General features: G+C 37.0%; 2 protein-coding genes and 1 long non-coding RNA gene across 4 annotated transcripts in view; 2 read left to right on the top strand and 1 right to left on the bottom strand.

Annotated features, from left to right (window-relative positions):
• LOC101739906 (hemicentin-2) overlaps positions 1-3,434 on the top strand; it is a 296,485-nt gene extending 293,051 nt beyond the window's left edge. For both annotated transcript variants that reach the window (XM_038017682.2, XM_038017684.2), the window contains exon 8: positions 879-3,434. In XM_038017682.2, the coding sequence (XP_037873610.1) occupies positions 879-994 (116 nt within the window). In that variant the 3' untranslated portion in view covers positions 995-3,434. The remainder of the gene's footprint in view (positions 1-878) is intronic.
• Positions 3,435-4,119: 685 nt separating this feature from the next.
• LOC101745509 (mitochondrial potassium channel ATP-binding subunit) lies at positions 4,120-18,104 on the bottom strand. The gene is made up of 14 exons (XM_004922419.2): positions 17,906-18,104; positions 17,486-17,825; positions 16,873-17,028; positions 15,975-16,120; positions 15,336-15,411; positions 12,659-12,799; positions 11,240-11,424; positions 9,543-9,720; positions 8,822-8,941; positions 7,854-7,957; positions 7,126-7,300; positions 6,736-6,914; positions 5,716-5,863; positions 4,120-5,106 (listed from the first exon to the last, which is right to left on the bottom strand). The coding sequence occupies exons 1-14, from the start codon at positions 17,950-17,952 to the stop codon at positions 5,017-5,019; spliced, it is 2,085 nt and encodes a 694-aa protein (XP_004922476.1). The 5' UTR covers positions 17,953-18,104; the 3' UTR covers positions 4,120-5,016.
• On the top strand, positions 12,806-14,175 carry LOC134200630 (uncharacterized). The gene is made up of 2 exons (XR_009975625.1): positions 12,806-13,471; positions 13,768-14,175. It is a non-coding gene; the product is annotated as an uncharacterized LOC134200630 (long non-coding RNA).
• Positions 18,105-18,617: the final 513 nt, after the last annotated feature.

Below are 18,617 nucleotides of genomic sequence, written 5' to 3'. Positions count from 1 at the left end.
TTTTCTACTTGTGAAATTTTTATATTTATGGTTATGGCTATTCACATAAGGTCGTTTTCCATCATTTTAAACGACAACGCTGTTTAGTAGCATTTAAACAATGATGCTTCTAGGCGACGTTAGTATGATTAGGCAGGTCAAGCACTATTTTAAGTAAGCTTTTTATGTGCTTTTAAACGGCTATGGAGGGTAGAAGCAAGGAGCATCATCTCAGTGTATTAAATGGTGTTCGCTGAAAGAGTGGCCAATTTAGGTGGCGCAATAGTAGCAAGTGGAAAGATTTTAAAAAACGGTGCGCGTGAATGAAGTGATACTTCTTTTTCGATGTGTAGTATTGTATTATAGTTTTTTCATTTTTCATCCTTAAATCAGATTGCTCTTGTAATAGGGAATGCTGTGCATAAGAGATGCGACATCTTCAACATTTATATTATATATATTTTAAATTATAGATAGAGAAATAAATATGTAGTTTTTTTTAAATACTTCATTAAAACATTGGACGCTACCCGTTGCTAACATTCGCGCTGGCCTGTAACAGCTATACTACGCGCGTGCGTTCGAGTACCACGCATTTACTCTCGCTCTGTCTCTTTCTATTCCATGGTAGCGTTAAATGTTTAACGCAACCTTGTTGGAAGTCGCATTAGAAGTTTCACTTCAAAACATCGCTATAAACTACCACACTTCACATAAATTCAGCACACTTCACTGTTTAAAACTGCTATTCATTCATATTTCCTACACTAGCGCTATTTCGGTGAGTCTTCCAACAAAAACTTTTTCAGTAGGCAGACACTTTTTCAAGTTGTCCCCTATAAAAGATGGTGGTCCTAACCTGTATTCTCCATATTAACGGCCAATTATTATGATTCCAGGTAACAAAATGGCGGCGATACTTCGGCGCAACACGAGCGCGATCCACGGGATCACCACTAGCGCCACCTGTCTGCTCCTTCTGGGCACAGCGCTCATGCACTATGGTTTGCGATGACGTCAATAGACCAAACACTCATTAGATATAGTTCTAATAGGCTCAATACAAACAATGCTCGAGACATCACTTGACATAACAGTGTATAACTGACAATAGTAAAATTGTTGTTGTTTACTTGCCACGTTTCATAGTTGTACATTTGAAATACCTCTAAGGAATGTGTTGAACTTAAAATTATGAATTTATCTATACTCTATTGCTCTATCGTTTGAAACATTCCTACTCTCTTTGACTTTGACAATTAAGAAAATAACTTTTTGTTATTTACCTATGATATAAAACTCTTGTGTCGCGGTGTTTGTTGCCAAATTCCTGCGAAATGGCTCAAACGATTCTTATGAAATTTTGTGTGCATATACGGTAGGTCTGGGAATAGGTCAACATTTATTTTTCAAACCCTTAAATATTGAGAGTGGTCTACGCAACAAAAAATATTTCCTAGAAATTATGTATATGGCAAAACAAAGATTGCCGGGTCAGCTAGTTTTAGAATATATTCTTAACACAGCTGTACCCAGTTCTATGAAGATACACTCATTAAATTATATTAAAAACATAATTGGTCTAATGTTTCCGACGTAAAATATGTTGTGTAATTTAATAATTGGCAAGTGATGTCTTACGAGATGTCTCTTTAGATAAAATTAAATTATGACTGTAAAGAATAGAGAAATGATTAAATGTATTACTACTATAAATATAAAATAATTTAATATTACATTATAAATTCAAATTCTAATAAATTGTAACATAGAAAAATATTAAATTTAAGAGTTTAATAGAAAATGAAAAAAAGTTATGTAAACTTTCATTTCTAGTATGTGAAATGAAACATTCTAAAATACTGATATCTAGATTACAAATTATTGAAATTGTAAATTGGATAAGATTTTACAGTTAACGATATTCGAAATTCAAAATGAATTTAAAAGTTATATTGAAAAAAAAATATCCTCGGATAATGTTTTTATCATTTTCGTGACATATACACTATTTGCATATTTTACAGTTTTAACGGTTTTTTTTTTAAATTTAAAGTCGTTTAAAATTTTTGTTATCTGTTATTAAATCAAAGTGACATTTGACATTCACAAATTTATTATGAAATTATGAACCACAGACGCCAAAAGTCGCGCAACATCGGCTAACCTCGTACAGCCACATATGTCCAATATCTTTGGTCACTTTAAGGTAGTTAAAGCAGTTAGAAGTTCTACAAATAGAAACTATCCGATGTGATGGATATGATAATGAAACTATGCATTTTCTTAATCGGTTCTGAAATCAAAAACTTCTGGTTTAAATACATCTGATTTTGTAATTTTTATTGTCTTAATGTAGTTAAATTGGTGCATAATGTACTTATTTACTTGTCATAATGTACTTATTTAGTGCAAGAAAATGTAATTTTATAAATTTCATACCGCAATTTTTACATTGAGAACAAAAGGTTTGCCAAAGCAATTTTACAATTTATAGAGCTCTTCAACACAAAATAACGTTCTTGAGACATATTTGTTTAATTTTATTACCATTTCGTTTTTGGTCTCGGTTTCAGGCTTACCTAGCTAATAAAATTTTCTTCTTATTCAGACAACTGGAAGTCAGTAAAAATGGCGTCTAAATATTCCGTTACATAGACAAATAGAACTATAAAATGGTATGACCTTAAGTTGCGTAATTTTGAAAACCTTGTACTGGTGGTAGGACCTCATGTGAGTCCGCGCGGGTAGGTACCATCACCCCGTCTATTTCTGCCGTGAAACTGTAATGCGTTTCGGTTTGAAGGGTGAGGTAGCCGTTGTAACTATACTGAGACCTTAGAACTTATATCTCAAGATGGGTGGCGCATTTACGTTGTAGATGTTTATGGGCTCCAGTAACCACTTATCACCAGGTGGGCTGTGAGCTCGTCCACCCACTTTAGCAATAAAAAAAAAAAAAAATCGATACAAACCCAAAATGTTCTTTATGCTATGATTTTTAAATTAATACACTCTGTATGTATGCAAGCCAGTTTTTATCCCTAAGTTAATCATGTACAATTTAATTCTGTAAAAGAAGTATTGTGTTAACGAAATCACTGTTTAATTTGAAAACATCGTTTTCACATGTACTTTTTTGGGCAATGGGTATTATTACTGGTGATACCATAAGCTGTAAAATCTTTAGTCTATGGTTAAACCATGGTGTTAGATAATAGATAATAAAATAATAAAAATAGAATTGTAATATACAAAAAACGTATACTTTGAGAATTCGAGTTAATGATTTAATTCTAAATAATGTTATGTATCCATTTGTAAATAATTACATTGAATAGTTGATAGTACGATGTAAATAAATATGGTCGGTGTTTGAAAAATAATTGATTATGTACATAAGAAACTTTTTTTGTGATTACACGTAACGCAATAAAGATTACAATTTCCTTGAAGTTCAGGTTTCATTTCAACTACGGGGTGGTTTGGTGGTGTAAAATAGAAAACTTCAATGTCTCTTTGTGAGGCTGTCGTTACGGAATATTTGACCTCACAATGACTTAAACACCGAGCAACCTAACGAGCTCATCGTTTGACTATCCACACTTGGCAGGAATAATAACCCCTACACTTTCGCTCCAACATCCGATACCTACCCGAGAACCAAGTAGGGGTCAACCTGGTGAACACTGCACCAGGAGTGTGGCTCACCCCAAGCATGCCCGGCTGGTGGACTCGTGGTAGCAAATCGACGACTCCACATCAGCAGTCACGGCACGGCAGCCTGTCAGACCGCCCCAGACGTTGCCGCTGGTACCCCGGAATACCCCGATGGACCAAGACCAGCCTGCCCGGTTGAAACGGGATACACCGCCAAACGGTCGCTCTTAACATTTGATCCGCCTATACCTGGTAGGCTCCCTCCTACAAGAACATAATATCCTTCTCGAAATCCCTCCCCTGACCCAGAGTTTAACGGCAGCGGATCTCTCGCTCTTACCTCGCGACACCGCCTCCTTTTGCAAGACGATGTACACGCACAAATCAAGTAAAGCCTTAACATCAACAACCGAGCATTCATGTATTTTTTTAATAATATGACCGATTGAAAACGTTAGTAGGGTAGTCAAATAAAACCAATTTCTGGTAACACTTTTTATTCCTTTTACAAACAACAAAGGTATATAACAATAAAACCTTATTTAGGTATCCTTGTCTATTCGTTTCTTTACACAAAATGAATCTTTAACCCGTTATATTATGAATGCAAATAGTGTTTTTCAAAGAGCTGTGGTCGGCATATGAAGTCAGCTGCGCGATTGTAACGTTTACAGATTATACACGGCAGTGACGTCAGAAGTACCAACGCGTGCTCTCTCTCTCTCTTTCTCTTATTTGGGCGATATAGAGTTGTTTCATTGGCTTTTTCTATTACTATAACTTTTTTGCATCACCGAGTCCACAGGCGAGTCCACAACCCTAAAGGACGAAGATTTTACTTCTAAATGATTTACCGACCCTTCAAAACTGGCGCATGGTTGCTACGCAGCAAAAATAGACAAGGTGGTGGTACCTACCCGCACGGGCCTACAATACCCTCGGCCAGCTTCAATTTTAGTAATATAACTTACCCCGGATCCCTAGATGTGTGTTAATGAATTTTTGAATTACATACTATCTCTTTGGATATTGTTCATATCAGTAAAATCATGAATGATGAATAATGATGAAATTCTTTGCTTATCTCACTAATTGATATGAATGCATTATTGCAATCTACTAACCATAGACGGTTTCGTTTGAAAATCGTGACGTCATCACTATTATCATTTATTGTCAAACTTATGTTTGTTCTATGTGTGTATTTGAGAATTCAACACAAGTGTAAATCTATTTTTAAATTTTACCCTCATCTTAGCAGTGAATACAGAGTTAATGAACATCAGATCCTAAGCGGTCCCAAACACTTTGAGACATGAGGTCGATGTCACATGAGGACGGCGGCCACCCTGCCCCACCAACTGTAACACAATCCCATCATCTCGATTGCTCTAGATCTTGATCCTGTTGCTTTATAAGATTCCAATAAAAACCCTTCAATTTCTTCAATTGTTCATGATTTCCCATCTGCAAAATAAAAAGACAATTGAAATTAACAATGAAAATTAATTAATAATAATTTATCTACATGATTGCTCTGTCAATTAGTGATTAGGAGACTCCGCTCACCCTAAAATCATACATTCAATGTAAAATAACTCAGCACAAAAAATCAACTGACTATGAGTAAGTACGCACATGTGTGTGTGCGTGTGTGTGTGTGCGTGCGTGCGTGTGTGTGTGTGTGTGTGTGTGCGTGTGTGTGTGTGTGTGTGCGTGTGTGTGCGTGTGTGTGTGTGTGTGTGTGTGTGTGTGTGTTTGTATGTGTGAGTGGGTGCGTTCACGTGTGTATCTTAATCCAGCAGTGCCTCAGATAACACATTCATTATGTTCATTATATATAACATTTTTGTTGGTTTTTATATTAAGTCAATGAGTTTCTCGCCGGATCTTCTCAGTGGGTCGCGATTCCGATCCGGCGCTAGTTTCCGCGAAGCACTGCTCTTGCTAGGGCTAGTGTTAGCAACTTCTCTCAGGTTAGGCCCGTAAGCTCACCTACCCGTCCGGGCATAGCTGGAATAGCCTCTTAGGCTACCAATCAATAGGCAGGAAAAAAAAGATACGTCAAAAATGTACCTCAACAATCTTCCCCTTGTTTAATACGACGATCAGATCGGCATTGATGACCGTGGATAGCCTGTGGGCTATCACCAGCACGGTCCGACCCTTGGCCGCCGTCTCCAGCGCCTTCTGTACGACCTTCTCGCTCGCGGAATCAAGAGCGCTGCAAACATCACATCATCTACATATCGACGCTTGAAAGGCAAACGTGACTAACCGACAATGCGTGAACTTTACAGATGACTAATTTAAAGTTGAAATACCTGAAAAAAAATCTATTTTAACGAATCTAGCTGCAGGATTGAAATGATTTGAATAGACCTAGAAATATATGTTTTTTGCGCATCGAATATGGTTATTGACTATAATTTATGTACAAAGCAGTTATTGTCGCTTAGTCACGTTTGACTTTCAAGCGTCGATATAATGAAGTTTGGAGTCACAATTGTTGTAATAGCCGAATAGTTTTTTTATTTTATTGCATGTATGGGTGGACGAGCTCACATCCCACCTGGTGTTTAGTGGTTACCGGAGCCCATATACATCTACAACGTAAATGCCGCCACCCACCTTGAGATATGAGTTCTAAGGTCTGACAACGGCTGCCCCACCTTTCAAACCGAACGCCATTACTGCTTCACGGCAGAAATAGGCGGGGGTGTGGTGCCTACCCGTGCCGACTCACAAGATGTCCAGACCATTAATAACCAGTAATTACGCAAATTATAATTTTGTGGATTTGATTTTTATTACACGATGTTATTCCTTCCCCGTGGAAGTCAATCGTGAACAATTGTGATCTACGTATTTGATTAGAAAAATTGGTACCCGCCTGCGGGATTCGAACACCGTTGCATCGCTAGATACGAATGCATTGAAGTCGCTAATTATATTTAGAGTCCCTTAATTATTTTTGAGCGTTACTCAATAGGTATATTGTCGTATCCCCTGGGTGTGGTAGTATATGGGGTTCAATATGTCAACGGCAGGTCTGGTTTGAACCGGTTTCCCCGTAATTTTTCCAACCACGCGTACCTGGTGGCCTCGTCCAGTATTATAACCGGTGGATTCTTCAGCACGGCTCTGGCGATGGCGACTCGCTGCTTCTGTCCCCCGCTCAGAGCCATCCCCCTCTCGCCGACCAGAGTATCGTACCCCTCCGGGAACGACTGTATGAACTCATGAGCATTGGCTATCGTAGCCGCCTGCATCACCTGCAATTATAGCATACGCCACCATCACTTGGTGACCGGATTTTGGCGGTAGCTGTTATCCAAACTATTCCTAGTTGTGATAGTGAGTGGTTACCGTCGCCCATGGACTTCAGCAATACCAGGGGCAGAGCCGAGCCGCTGCCTACCGTTAGTTAAACTTACTTAACCGTTAGCTCGTTCAGACAACTTCAGAAACAATGGTCCTCGTTACCTCAGCATCAGTGGCCTCTGGTCTCCCGTACCGGATGTTCTCCCGGACCGTGGTGGCGAACAGGACCGGCTCCTGGCCGATCAGACCTAGCGCCCTCCCGCGGAGCCACTTGCCGTCGAACTCGCGCAAGACAACGCCATCTATCGACACTTGGCCTTCGTTCACGTCGTAGAACCTATTCAGAGGAATTCGGAAGATCGAGTTCGTTGTATGGTAGACAAGGAGACATAATTTACGACTACACAATATCGTCGTTGTCCAACCGAAATCAGCTGCTACATGTGCACTTTTTGAGATTTTTACTTTTTGACCTTTTCGTATAGTTCACAGCCCTATCTACCGTATAAAAAAAACTGTTATGTGTCTATAGCTTTAATATTTATCTATCTATAGCTTTCATTTGATATAGTTCCTAAAAATTCACCTTCATATTAAATTTTATACGAAAATATTTTTACTCGTTAATTCAAAATAGAGTTTTTGCACATAGCAGATTTTGGTTTGACAGCGACGATATGACATTACAGGAACAAGTTCATACATACAGTACGCAATAGATATGTTAGCATGTTAGTTGGCATGAGATTGCTGACTGAAGGATGACTGCGTTAAGTACATATGCAGGGATGAAAGGTTATGTCGAATCTGTTGATATTTTCAAAAGGATCCAATTTTCATAATCTGAAAGCATCTAGTAGCACTACTATTCTATCTAGATCAAAAAGTACCTTTCCAACAGAGCAGCGATAGTAGACTTCCCGTTGCCAGATGTGCCGACTATGGCGACCGTCTTGCCAGCAGGTATTTTAAGATTGAAATCCTTCAATATCACCTGCAAATCAATTTGTTGCATCGTTAGGAAACATGACCGGGCTCGATAAAATAAGTGCTTATTTTCCTTTTTTTTGCTTAGATAGTTGTTCGAGCTCACAGCCCACCTGATGTTATGTGGTTACTGGAGCCCATAAACATCTACAACGTAAATGCGCCACCCACATTGAGATATAAGTTCTAAGGTCTCAGTATAGTTACAACGGCTGCCCCACCCTTCAAACCGAAACGCATTACTGCTTCACGGCAGAAATAAACTGTGTGGTGGTACCTACCCGTGCGGACTCACAAGAGGTACTACCACCAGTAAACAAGAGGTACCACAAGAGGTCCTAATGTGCAATTTCGAAAAGAGCAAATATCTGAAAATGTAAAATGTCCAGGAAATGATAAAAACGGTTTATTTTCTAAAGCAGTGTACAATTTAAAATACTAACTTTTGATATATATATTTAGTGTTAATTAGCAATTAAAAATTACTAGAATTATTATAAAATGGGTGTAGGTACGCCTCAGAGCTACATGTATATGAAAAAACGTATTTGACAAATATGCGACATGTTCCCTTTTCGAAATTGCATATTATAGCAAACCGACCGGTACGTCACTCTCGCGGCCGTATGCCCGCTCGCTATACAAAGTTAGTATCTATGTCCATCTTTTTAACAGTGTATAATCTATGTTCCGGGCGCTTCCGTTTTGAGTGTGAATAGCGTGCGCCCGCGTCTGAATGTAATTATCGTTTAAAATTGAAAATTGTTTGTTTTAAAGAAAGATTAGAACTCGAATATCGATATTGGTGACTGACCCCTGAGATATACCCCTGAGATCTACCCCTCACTATTCAAATAAATTTCGTACTTACAGCCTCCGGTCTTGTGGGATAGGCGAATGTGACGTTCTTAAACTCGATGTCGCCGTGAAACTCGTGGTACTTTATATACTTAGTACCGGACGTGTCCATTGCGGGTTTCTTATTGATGTACTGAAAGAAAAACGATCAAACTTATCGATGGATGAGTATTTAATTTATAACAAAAACTAAGTTATGGTTCATTTGAATCTAGTGATTACATTATCAACGGTCGGTATTCATCTTTGTTTCATACATGACGGAGTTACTGGTGACGTCAGCGACTGATGACGTCACCGACTGGCGCCATGTTGTTTTTACAGATGATTACGTCGAGCCGGAATGTCTTGGGCGACAATAGTCACTCGTATTAACAGTAGAAAAGTGGCGGTAGCTTAATCATGAATTCTCTTGAAAATCGTCTTAAACAATTGTTTATACGCGTTGGACTTTTTTTCATTTTTTTTTATTGTTAGATGGGTGGACGAGCTCACAGCCCACCTGGTGGTTGGCGCAACCCAAGTCGAGACATAAGTTCTACGGTCTCAGTATAGTTACAAAGCGACCCACTGAGAAGATCGGTAAGCAGCGGCTTGGCTCTGCCCCTGGCATTACTGAAGTCCATGGGCGACGGCAGCCACTCACCATCCGGTGGGCCGTATGCTCATCTGCCCACAAGGGCAATAAAAAAAAATCAGTCGAGAGCTGGCACTAAGCACACAGGTCCACTGACCTCGAACACCCGACCGCCGGCGCTGATCCCCTTAACGACGGAGCCGAACAGCAGAGACAGCTGCGCCACCGAGCGCTGCACAGTCTGCGCGTTCACCAGGAACGCCATCACGTCTCCCGCCGACATCTGCCCGGTCGACATCAAATGACCGCCGAGGAACATAGTGCCGAGCACCATTCTATAAATCCCAAGGGAAAATCAGTATTATTATCATAGTCAATAGATGACATTTTCGTATGACCAGAAAAAAAAATACTATAAAATTATTGTTAAAATAGTAACATAATGTTTTTATCTATATATGTTTATATATTTAACAAATAGGGATGTGCGCGTTAGCTTTAAATTAATACGTGAAGCAAAACTTTGTACCACTTTTTACGAAAATTGCGTGTATGAAATTTCCCACACCTATAGAGAATATTATTATAGTGAAGGAAGGAGTGCAGAATTCTAATTTTTTTTTAATTATGCATAACAATACGTTAAATCAATAAAAAAACATTACACACACTACCATGTATTTGACACACACATATAATATACTCTATGTCATGTGTCAAACTTTTGTTATTGTCTGTGGTCAAATTGGGAATAGATTAATATTGATCGTCTTTAATATTATTCGTGTATAGTGTAACCTTGGCGAAATCTGTGATTATAAATAGAATCATAATAATTTTCAAACTTATAATTTCAATTAATTATAGTCGAATTTCGGCTACCGGGGGGGAACACTAATAAATATAATTTTATATAATAAAGAAAATAGAGTGGCGCATCCACTGGTTCGATTTTATGTATAAACGTACCAACATATTTACAAAAACGAGTAGTTCATGGAACATAAAGTTATAGAGAATATACATAAATTAGTTATAGATAAGCAACTCAAGCACTCAACAAAAATGTTTACGGGCATCGGCCACTAGATGGCTTCGCTTCGATTAGTTTTGACATTGCTCCTGTAGATGGCAGTAACATAACCTATCCTACATTTTATTTTTAATCAAGGATTATGTAAATTTTCAGAAACCACAAATTGATAAAATTTTATTAATTTGTCTATTACAAATACAGACTTAATAATAATAAATAATAATAAAGATCATTTATTGCCTTTCACATCATAAAATGAAATACAAAAAAAAGAAAAGCAAAAAAAAAGAGAAAAAGGCAAAAGGAGGACTTGTATGATTTTTTATTTTTATTTTCTGTGTTTAGTTATACAATAATTAAATGCTTTAATTTTAATAACATATAAGTTTAGGGGCATCCGCCGCAAGATGTCGTTAGTTTCCATACAAAAAACATTTTATCTCAAAGAATCGCAGTTTCAGGGCCCTGCCTTTTAACTTCACAATGCGAACTATCAAATGTCTACAAATATATTTTATACATTTTGCGGGTTCGATTTTAAATAAGCAACACAATATTTTCATTCGAGCCATTGTCATAAGCCTTTTAAAAACTTACAGCCCTCCGTGATACACAAAGAGGTTGAAAAGTCGGAGAGAAAGAAGGAAAGAGTAAGAAAATTTACTTTGAAGTGAACATTTATTACTATAATTAAGAATTCCGATCATTTGGAATTTTAATAATTAATGTAGAGATTTCGTTATCAAATTACTGCATATAAAATGATGGAAATATTTATCTACCACGGAGTACGTTTAATCTACAATAGTCTTACTTACCCATTCAAGAACAGGTTAGTCCCGGCCTGAAACAATCCGATGCCGAGTCCCAGCTCCATGCTGAGCTGGGCGGCCTCGTCACACTCCTTGGCAAACATCTGCGCCTCGCTGTCTTCGGCGGCGAAGGCTCGAACCGTCCGCATGTTGGAGAGTGCTTCCTCCGCCACCAACGTCGCCTTTTCTATCTAGGATACGAGAGGAACAAACGAGATGCGTAGGCGAACTCGCTGTCTACCTTGAGTTAAGTTTAAACGAGGCTTATGGAGATTATTAAGCGGTAGGCAGCGGCTTGGCTCTGCCCCTAGCATTGCTGAAGTCCATGGGCGACGGTAACCACAGGTGGGCCGTATGCTCGTCTGCCTACAAGGCCAATAAAAAAAGAAATTTAAATAGTTATGGGAACCCATAGGCATGGACAACATAAATGCCGCCACTTATCTTGAGACTAGCTTTTGCCCGCGACTCCGTCCGCGTGGAATAGTTACTTTGGCGTAACGCTAAACTCACCCCCCCCCCCCTTCATTTACGTAGAAAGTGAAAATATTTTTGAATTACAGTATGTTAAGGAGCTATTTAAGCCCCTATTTTGAAACATTCTTTATAGGCGCTTCACTTGTATTGGTCTTACAGTGATGTTATATAGCCTATAGCCTTCCCCAATAAATGGGCTATCTAACACTGAAAGAATTTTTCAAATCGGACCACTAGTTCCTGAGATTAGCGCGTTCAAATATACAAACTCTTCAGCTTTATAATATTAGTATAGATGTGAGTTCTATAACTCAGATTTTACAGTACTACGGCTGCTGAACCCTTCAAACCGAAACGCACTCCTGTGTCGTAGTAGAAATAGTCAGGGTGATGGTGGTGACCTATCCGGATGGGCTCACAAGGCCCCCATACCACCAGTAATAATCAAAATCAAACCTTTGCACCCTTCAAACCGAAAGGAGAATTGCCAGAATTAGGCCTGTTGCCTGTCCGAATGGGACTTTAAAACGCCCTACCACCAGTAAAGGCTCATTGACGATTGATGTGCGCTGATTTGTAGGACTAGCTACCCATTCTTCGATGTAACCCTTAGTCAACGTTTACGAAATCAACGCGAATTTGTTGGACGAGAAGTAACAATAGTGGACGATAAGTATTACTGGTGGTAGGACCTCTTGTGAGTCCGCGCGGGTGGGTACCACCACCCTGCCTATTTCTGCCGTGAAGTAGTAATGCGTTTCGGTTTGAAGGGTGGGGCAGCCGTTGTAACTATACTTGAGACCTTCGAACTTATATCTCAAGGTGGGTAGCACATTTATGTGGTAGATGTCTATGGGCTCTAGTAACCACTTAACACCAGGCGGGCTGTGAGCTCGTCCACCCATCTAAGCAAAAAATAAATAAAAAATAAAAAAGACTAGAAGGTACCTGAGTTTGAGCTTCCCTGGACAATTTCCTCAACAGCGAACCAATGAAGGTGCCTCCGATAACAACTGACGGGACGCAGATCATCGTCAGCCCTGTCAAATGTGGGGATATGACTAAGAGGCTCACCGCAGAACCCACCACCTGTAATTATAATCAATCAGCGGTCACTCGACATGATAGTTAGATGAAATTCTGTTAATACATTAAATACTATAATACTACTGTATTCTTATCAACCTAGACGCCCAGTGTTGGCAACAGGCTTTCCACAAAGCTCGACACGACGACCAGTCTTGCTTGACCTGCATCCACCGGATTCCAATGACCTTCGGCATAGTTGCCGGTCGAGGGAAGCCGAAGAGGCCATCTGTTCTGCAGATGCCCAGCCGGCCCCATGCACTTTAATCATATTGTTACGCCGGTAAGAGTAACGCCATCTATCGCCGAATAGTCAAACGAATATCGAAGGATCTAGCAGCACCTAGAACGATCGAGAAGTACAACGCCATATATTGTCAGATAGCGGAAACACAATACTAGAGATGTGTGGAATATTCTCGATAATTCTAGGGATGTGGTATCGACTATAAAAGCGCTGCAGGCTTCGATCAACAATAGTAACTAGATTTCGGGTCGGTGCATAAAATCCGTCTCGTCAAATAACAGCGCACTAGAAATGTGAGCTCTTGTTTTGTTTAGTTCACTTCAAACACAGCCAATGTCAACCCGTCTCACAATACCGCAGTGTGTATTCAAAAGTTGCAAAAATAAGGCCCGAAAAAGCAATTTAACGGCCGGAATATCTTACTTTCGGTAAGTACATGAAGTATAAACTATATTGTAAGCTTTAAACTTATAAATAATATTAAACTTTGAACAAAATTACCGATTTTTAACCACCGCTACAAATGTTGGCCAAGGCTCGGCCAACACATGGACAAACTTTTGCTTAACAGAACAGTAAATGCATGGATTAGATTTGTGTTGTAATAATTTTTTAAAATTTGTTAGCAGCACTTCAAAATTAGTTGGTTAAAATTGGTTAATGCTGCTTTTGTGTCTGTTTGTTGGACTCTCATTAGATACTTAGCTTTGCATTTTTATTTTAGCTTTCCTAGCAATCACGTGTGCAGAATGGATCTCGATTGTCGCCAGAGAAACAAGAGATTACTTTTATAAGCCAGCTAATATCTCCGTTTATTGACACTGGACATCTTTGCCTTCCGTGCTCACGGCTACTGAAACGTGGCCGAAACATTGTAATAAAAATACCGCGCTTGAAACCGTTTAAACGTTGTTTTATTATGTGCACTGGTCGCGAAAACTTAAAAATATATATTACACAAAAACGTAACGCTAATAAAATAATAAGTAATGTATAGATACTAACAAACATACATTTCCAAAACATAAAAAGTAAACAACTAAACTTTTACTTTAATTCATTAATAAATTATTTTAGTGTTAAGCGCGACTCCCTTACCTCCTGTAGTAAATAGAAATCGGCATTTCAAGAAGCAAAAATAAATAAAGCAAAACGATGTTAGTTCTCAGAGCAATTAAGGGAAAAGTTACTTTATTTGTTGCTTGTTAAGATTGATTTAACATTAAAAGTTGTTTAAAATATGTATTTTTATTGGTAAGTGACAGGAGTAATTTATTGCTTTGCTCGTTTTATGTGACGAATGATCGTAAGTATTAGATAATGTTTTGGAGATTTGTGACTTTATTACTAGGTGCCATAGTTGTTATTAGTTTGAACGTAAAAGTGTTTCAAAACTTTTTTCTCCGTTTGTTAGTAAACGAATGTAGCTATATAAGTATATATTCACGCGGACAGTTTTTGCTTTAATTTTGTACGTATCCCTTTATCTAGTTACTATTATTGATCGGAGGCTGCAGGGATGGCAGGCAGTCAGTCAGTAATCGGAACTACTCGAAGCGAAACAGCGAACGGATCACCAGAAGCGAAGCGGAAGAAACGAATTGAGAGTTTTAGTGTTTGTTAAGTGTTCTAAGGGTTCAATACAGTTTTTTGGTGTACTTTGGTGGAATTTTATTTATCCCGAACCCCAGCGCGTAAGAATATAATCCTTTAGGCTATGCCGGTAATCATGGTTCTCCAACAAATCTTATTACTGATTCTATCTTGCTCTTAACTACGAGCATAACTCGATCCATTGCTTGTCCATGTCTTGGGGTCAAGACAATTGTATTAGTAAAAATAAGGAAAAGTTTCCAAATTCCATTACATTTCTACATGTTCTTGCCATATCGTGGGCATATATCACATCATACCATGCGCAGTTTTGCACTACAATTGCTGAAAATGATTATCTAATTTGTAATATTAAGTATTATTAAGTATTAAGCAGTAGGCAGCGGCTTGGCTCTGCCCTTGGCATTGCTGAAGTCCATGGGCGACGGTAACCACTCACCATCAGGTGGGCCGTATGCTCGTCTGCCTACAAAGGCAATAAAAAAAGAAAAAAAAAATAGGTCTGCTGTGTTTAAATGAAGCCAAGCAAAATCCAATTTTTTTAGAAGTAAGCAAAAAGATTAACTATGCTCTTACAGCATTCGGCTGACTATGATTAATATACAGAAACACAGGAATGTCAGACTTTACATATATCTAATAGTGTCAAATTTAATTTGTTGCTACAAAAATACTAACCTGCGTAATAGCTCTAAGACCTCCCGATATGGTCTGTTTGAAAGAGCTTTTGAAGTCTTGTACGTCCACTGTTAACCTGAAATATTTTAAATAAGTTTCAAGTAAACATCATTATGATTAAATTCTATTTCCGATAACTTGAAAACTACACCATTAAACAATAACATTTGAAAAGAGAGTATATTAAAACAAAACAGTTTCAAGTTTTTTTTCTATTTTGCATTTGGAAGACATTAGCCACTGGACCTTCCAGTACGTGAGTTCCCTAAGGATTATTCAGTATAGTGCAGAGGTCAGCAACCTTTTCAGTCGAAAGAGAATTTAAAGATTTGAGCCATACTTTTTTTTTGCCAACAATAAATAGTACTTGCAAGAATAAAGTTTTTTCATAAAAAAAAATCTATTTATTCATATGTAAGTAGTGTTTTTTTACAACAAATTAGACAAAATATGTTAATATGTATATATCATTAGATAATTACTTATTATTTAAAGAAAATAGAAATGTGCAGTGAAAAACAAGTATAAGTAGCCTCCTTAATCGATTCAGAATTACTTTTTAACATTTTCTTTTTAAAGAGGTGTCAATTTAATGCTTATAATCATCTATAACTGCATAATGAACACAAAATCTCTTACCTATTAACTAATTCCCCAGTTCTTTCTTTATCAAAAAATTCTATATCCTGTCTTAGAATAGATACAAATAGATCTTGTTTCATTTGAGTGGCCACTTTTTCTCCCACTTGTGACAGCAAGTGAATGTAGAAAAACGTAAAAGCTGCCTGTAATGAAAAAATGAACTATAACAGTAAGCACAAGAGAATAATCTATTCATTCAAATATTATATAAACTATATACATATATTTACACTTATGTATTTATGTTGTGTATATGTGTGTGTGTTTACTGGTTTTATTGAAATCTGTATTTATATTTATTACATTATATTTGTAATTTTTTGTGTGTTTACATTTCACTATATCTACCATTATTTAGTCTGCAGTATCGTTGGTTGATTGGTAGAGAATGCAATTAGGCATTAAAACACCAATGTGGATTAATAGCATAAAGTGTAATAAATAAGTAAAATATTATTGTAAAATAAGCTCTGCGCATTTATTAAGTCATACTCAATAAATCATACATAAAATTTCAATTATGGCATTTCGGAATTACTAGTTAGTGTTAGTCACATATTTATATTTTTGAGGGCATTGAAAATATTTGGATTTAATTCACTTAATAGCTGTACTTTGAATTTTGATTGACAAAAAAATTTTTATCTACAGGCATTGCATTTTTTTTCCAAAAAAGAGAATTGAATAAAAAACCACAAAGATCTTTAATGAAACTATATGCTCTAGGTTCTCTCAATTATAAAAAGGAATTATTTCAAAGCTTTTAAATCATCGTGTAATTTTAGTTCTATTTATATTCAATCAGAAAAAATAAGTCAATAAGATACTAATAATCTTTAAGACAATCTTTATCTTTTCGGTCCCTCTACATAGATAATAGAAATTAAAGTATCACCTGTCCAACATACAATGAAATCAATTTAAATGCCGGCATCTTGATCTCGTCAATGAAATCAGCAGCCGGATTATTCCTTATTCCTGCTAGAACATTCACGATGACACCGAGCATAGCTGGGATGTACACATTTAGGAATGCCACAGCTAACGCAGACTAAAAGCAAAAAAAGAAAAACATGACACAAAATTCAACAGCAAAATAAAAAAACCTTGATTGATGAGTTATTTTTCAAATGTTTTACTATGATTCTTTTTATCTGCAACTTCTTGTTACTTTTGGATTTCTCTTAATTTTTTATTGCTTTAATGGGTTGACAATGTTACAGCCAACCTGGTATTAAGTGATTACAAAGCCCATTTACATCAATACCATCACCTTGAGTTCTAATTCTCAGTTTTATAGTAGAAAGAGTCTTCATTCTGACCCACACTTCATACGCATTACTGTTTCACAAAATAGGTGGCTTGTGGTAACTTTTTTTTTAACGCTGGGGATTCCATTTATGGTTACCCGGTCAAGAGGGGTATGGTACCTACCCAGGCAGGCCTACAAAACACCCTATCAACAGTGAATATTTTGGATTACTAAGGGCATTTTAAACTATACTTACACCAACAGCAGCTATAAGGAGCCATTTATGAGGTTTTAAATAGTTCAATAATTTTTCCCAATCAAATTTAGCGGTATCCTCTTGGAAATTCGGCCTTCTCTGTATTACTCTCGAAGTCTGAACTGCTTTACAAAATACTGGACTCCTATATAGAAAATACCGAGCGCCAATAGCTAAACTAACTCCTGTACACAATTTCCATGGACTGCAAGGCAATGATTCTCCAGACTTTGAACTTTTTCCACGAGTCTTTAACTGTGATATATATCGATTTAAAGCGTCTGATGGCTTGTTTTTTACTATATTAGTGAAGTATTTATTACTTTTTGAAGCCAGGAACCTGAAAACATGTATTAAATATAACTTTTATGAGATAAATACACAGATAATAGAAAGTATTCATATTAATTTGCTCTGTACCTTTGTCTTGTGAGACAAAATAAGTGATTCTGTAACATATACCACATTTTATAAAATTATTTGATATTTCTTAGCCTATAATGAATTAATAATACATGATTAGGTTTTATTTTAAATAAATTAAATTAATAAAAAGTCTTGATCTTAGTTCAAAAATACATGTCAAACGTGACATCAAATGTCAAACGATGACATAATTGGTTGATATCGTTTAGAAATATATACAAAAATTTAAATCAACAAGCGTTTATAAATCTAATTATTTTCTGAAATTGTTCATAGAATTGTTTGTTAAAAATAAATTAAAGGCATTGGAACTAATAGAAAAAAATTATCAAACGGTTACCGGAGCCTACAGAATTAAAATGTGGGTGCCATGTGATCGAAATCTTAATTGCATTTAAATGACAAAAAAAGTAGTTTGTATATTTCAAAATAAATAAATATACTTTTCTGGTGTTAGCCCTCATTATCCATAAAATTAACGATCTCGTGTCCCATAATGCTCAATACTTAGCCTATAAATATTATAACGTGACGGTCAATGCCACCGAATACCGAATAGTGGATCCTTGAAACATAAAATTACAGAATTAATTTGTTTAACAGCTACCTCGCTCTTCAAATGAATGCTTCGCATTATAAATATAGTAGTATAGTACCTATGAATACCATAATGGGCTTTACGCGTACTACCAGTACTAACCTATAA

This window comes from Bombyx mori, chromosome 19 (assembly GCF_030269925.1).
Source record: "Bombyx mori chromosome 19, ASM3026992v2".
Taxonomy (NCBI): Eukaryota; Metazoa; Arthropoda; class Insecta; order Lepidoptera; family Bombycidae; genus Bombyx; species Bombyx mori.
Note: the sequence above shows the minus strand (reverse complement) of the source record. Positions and strands in the feature narration are given on the sequence as shown.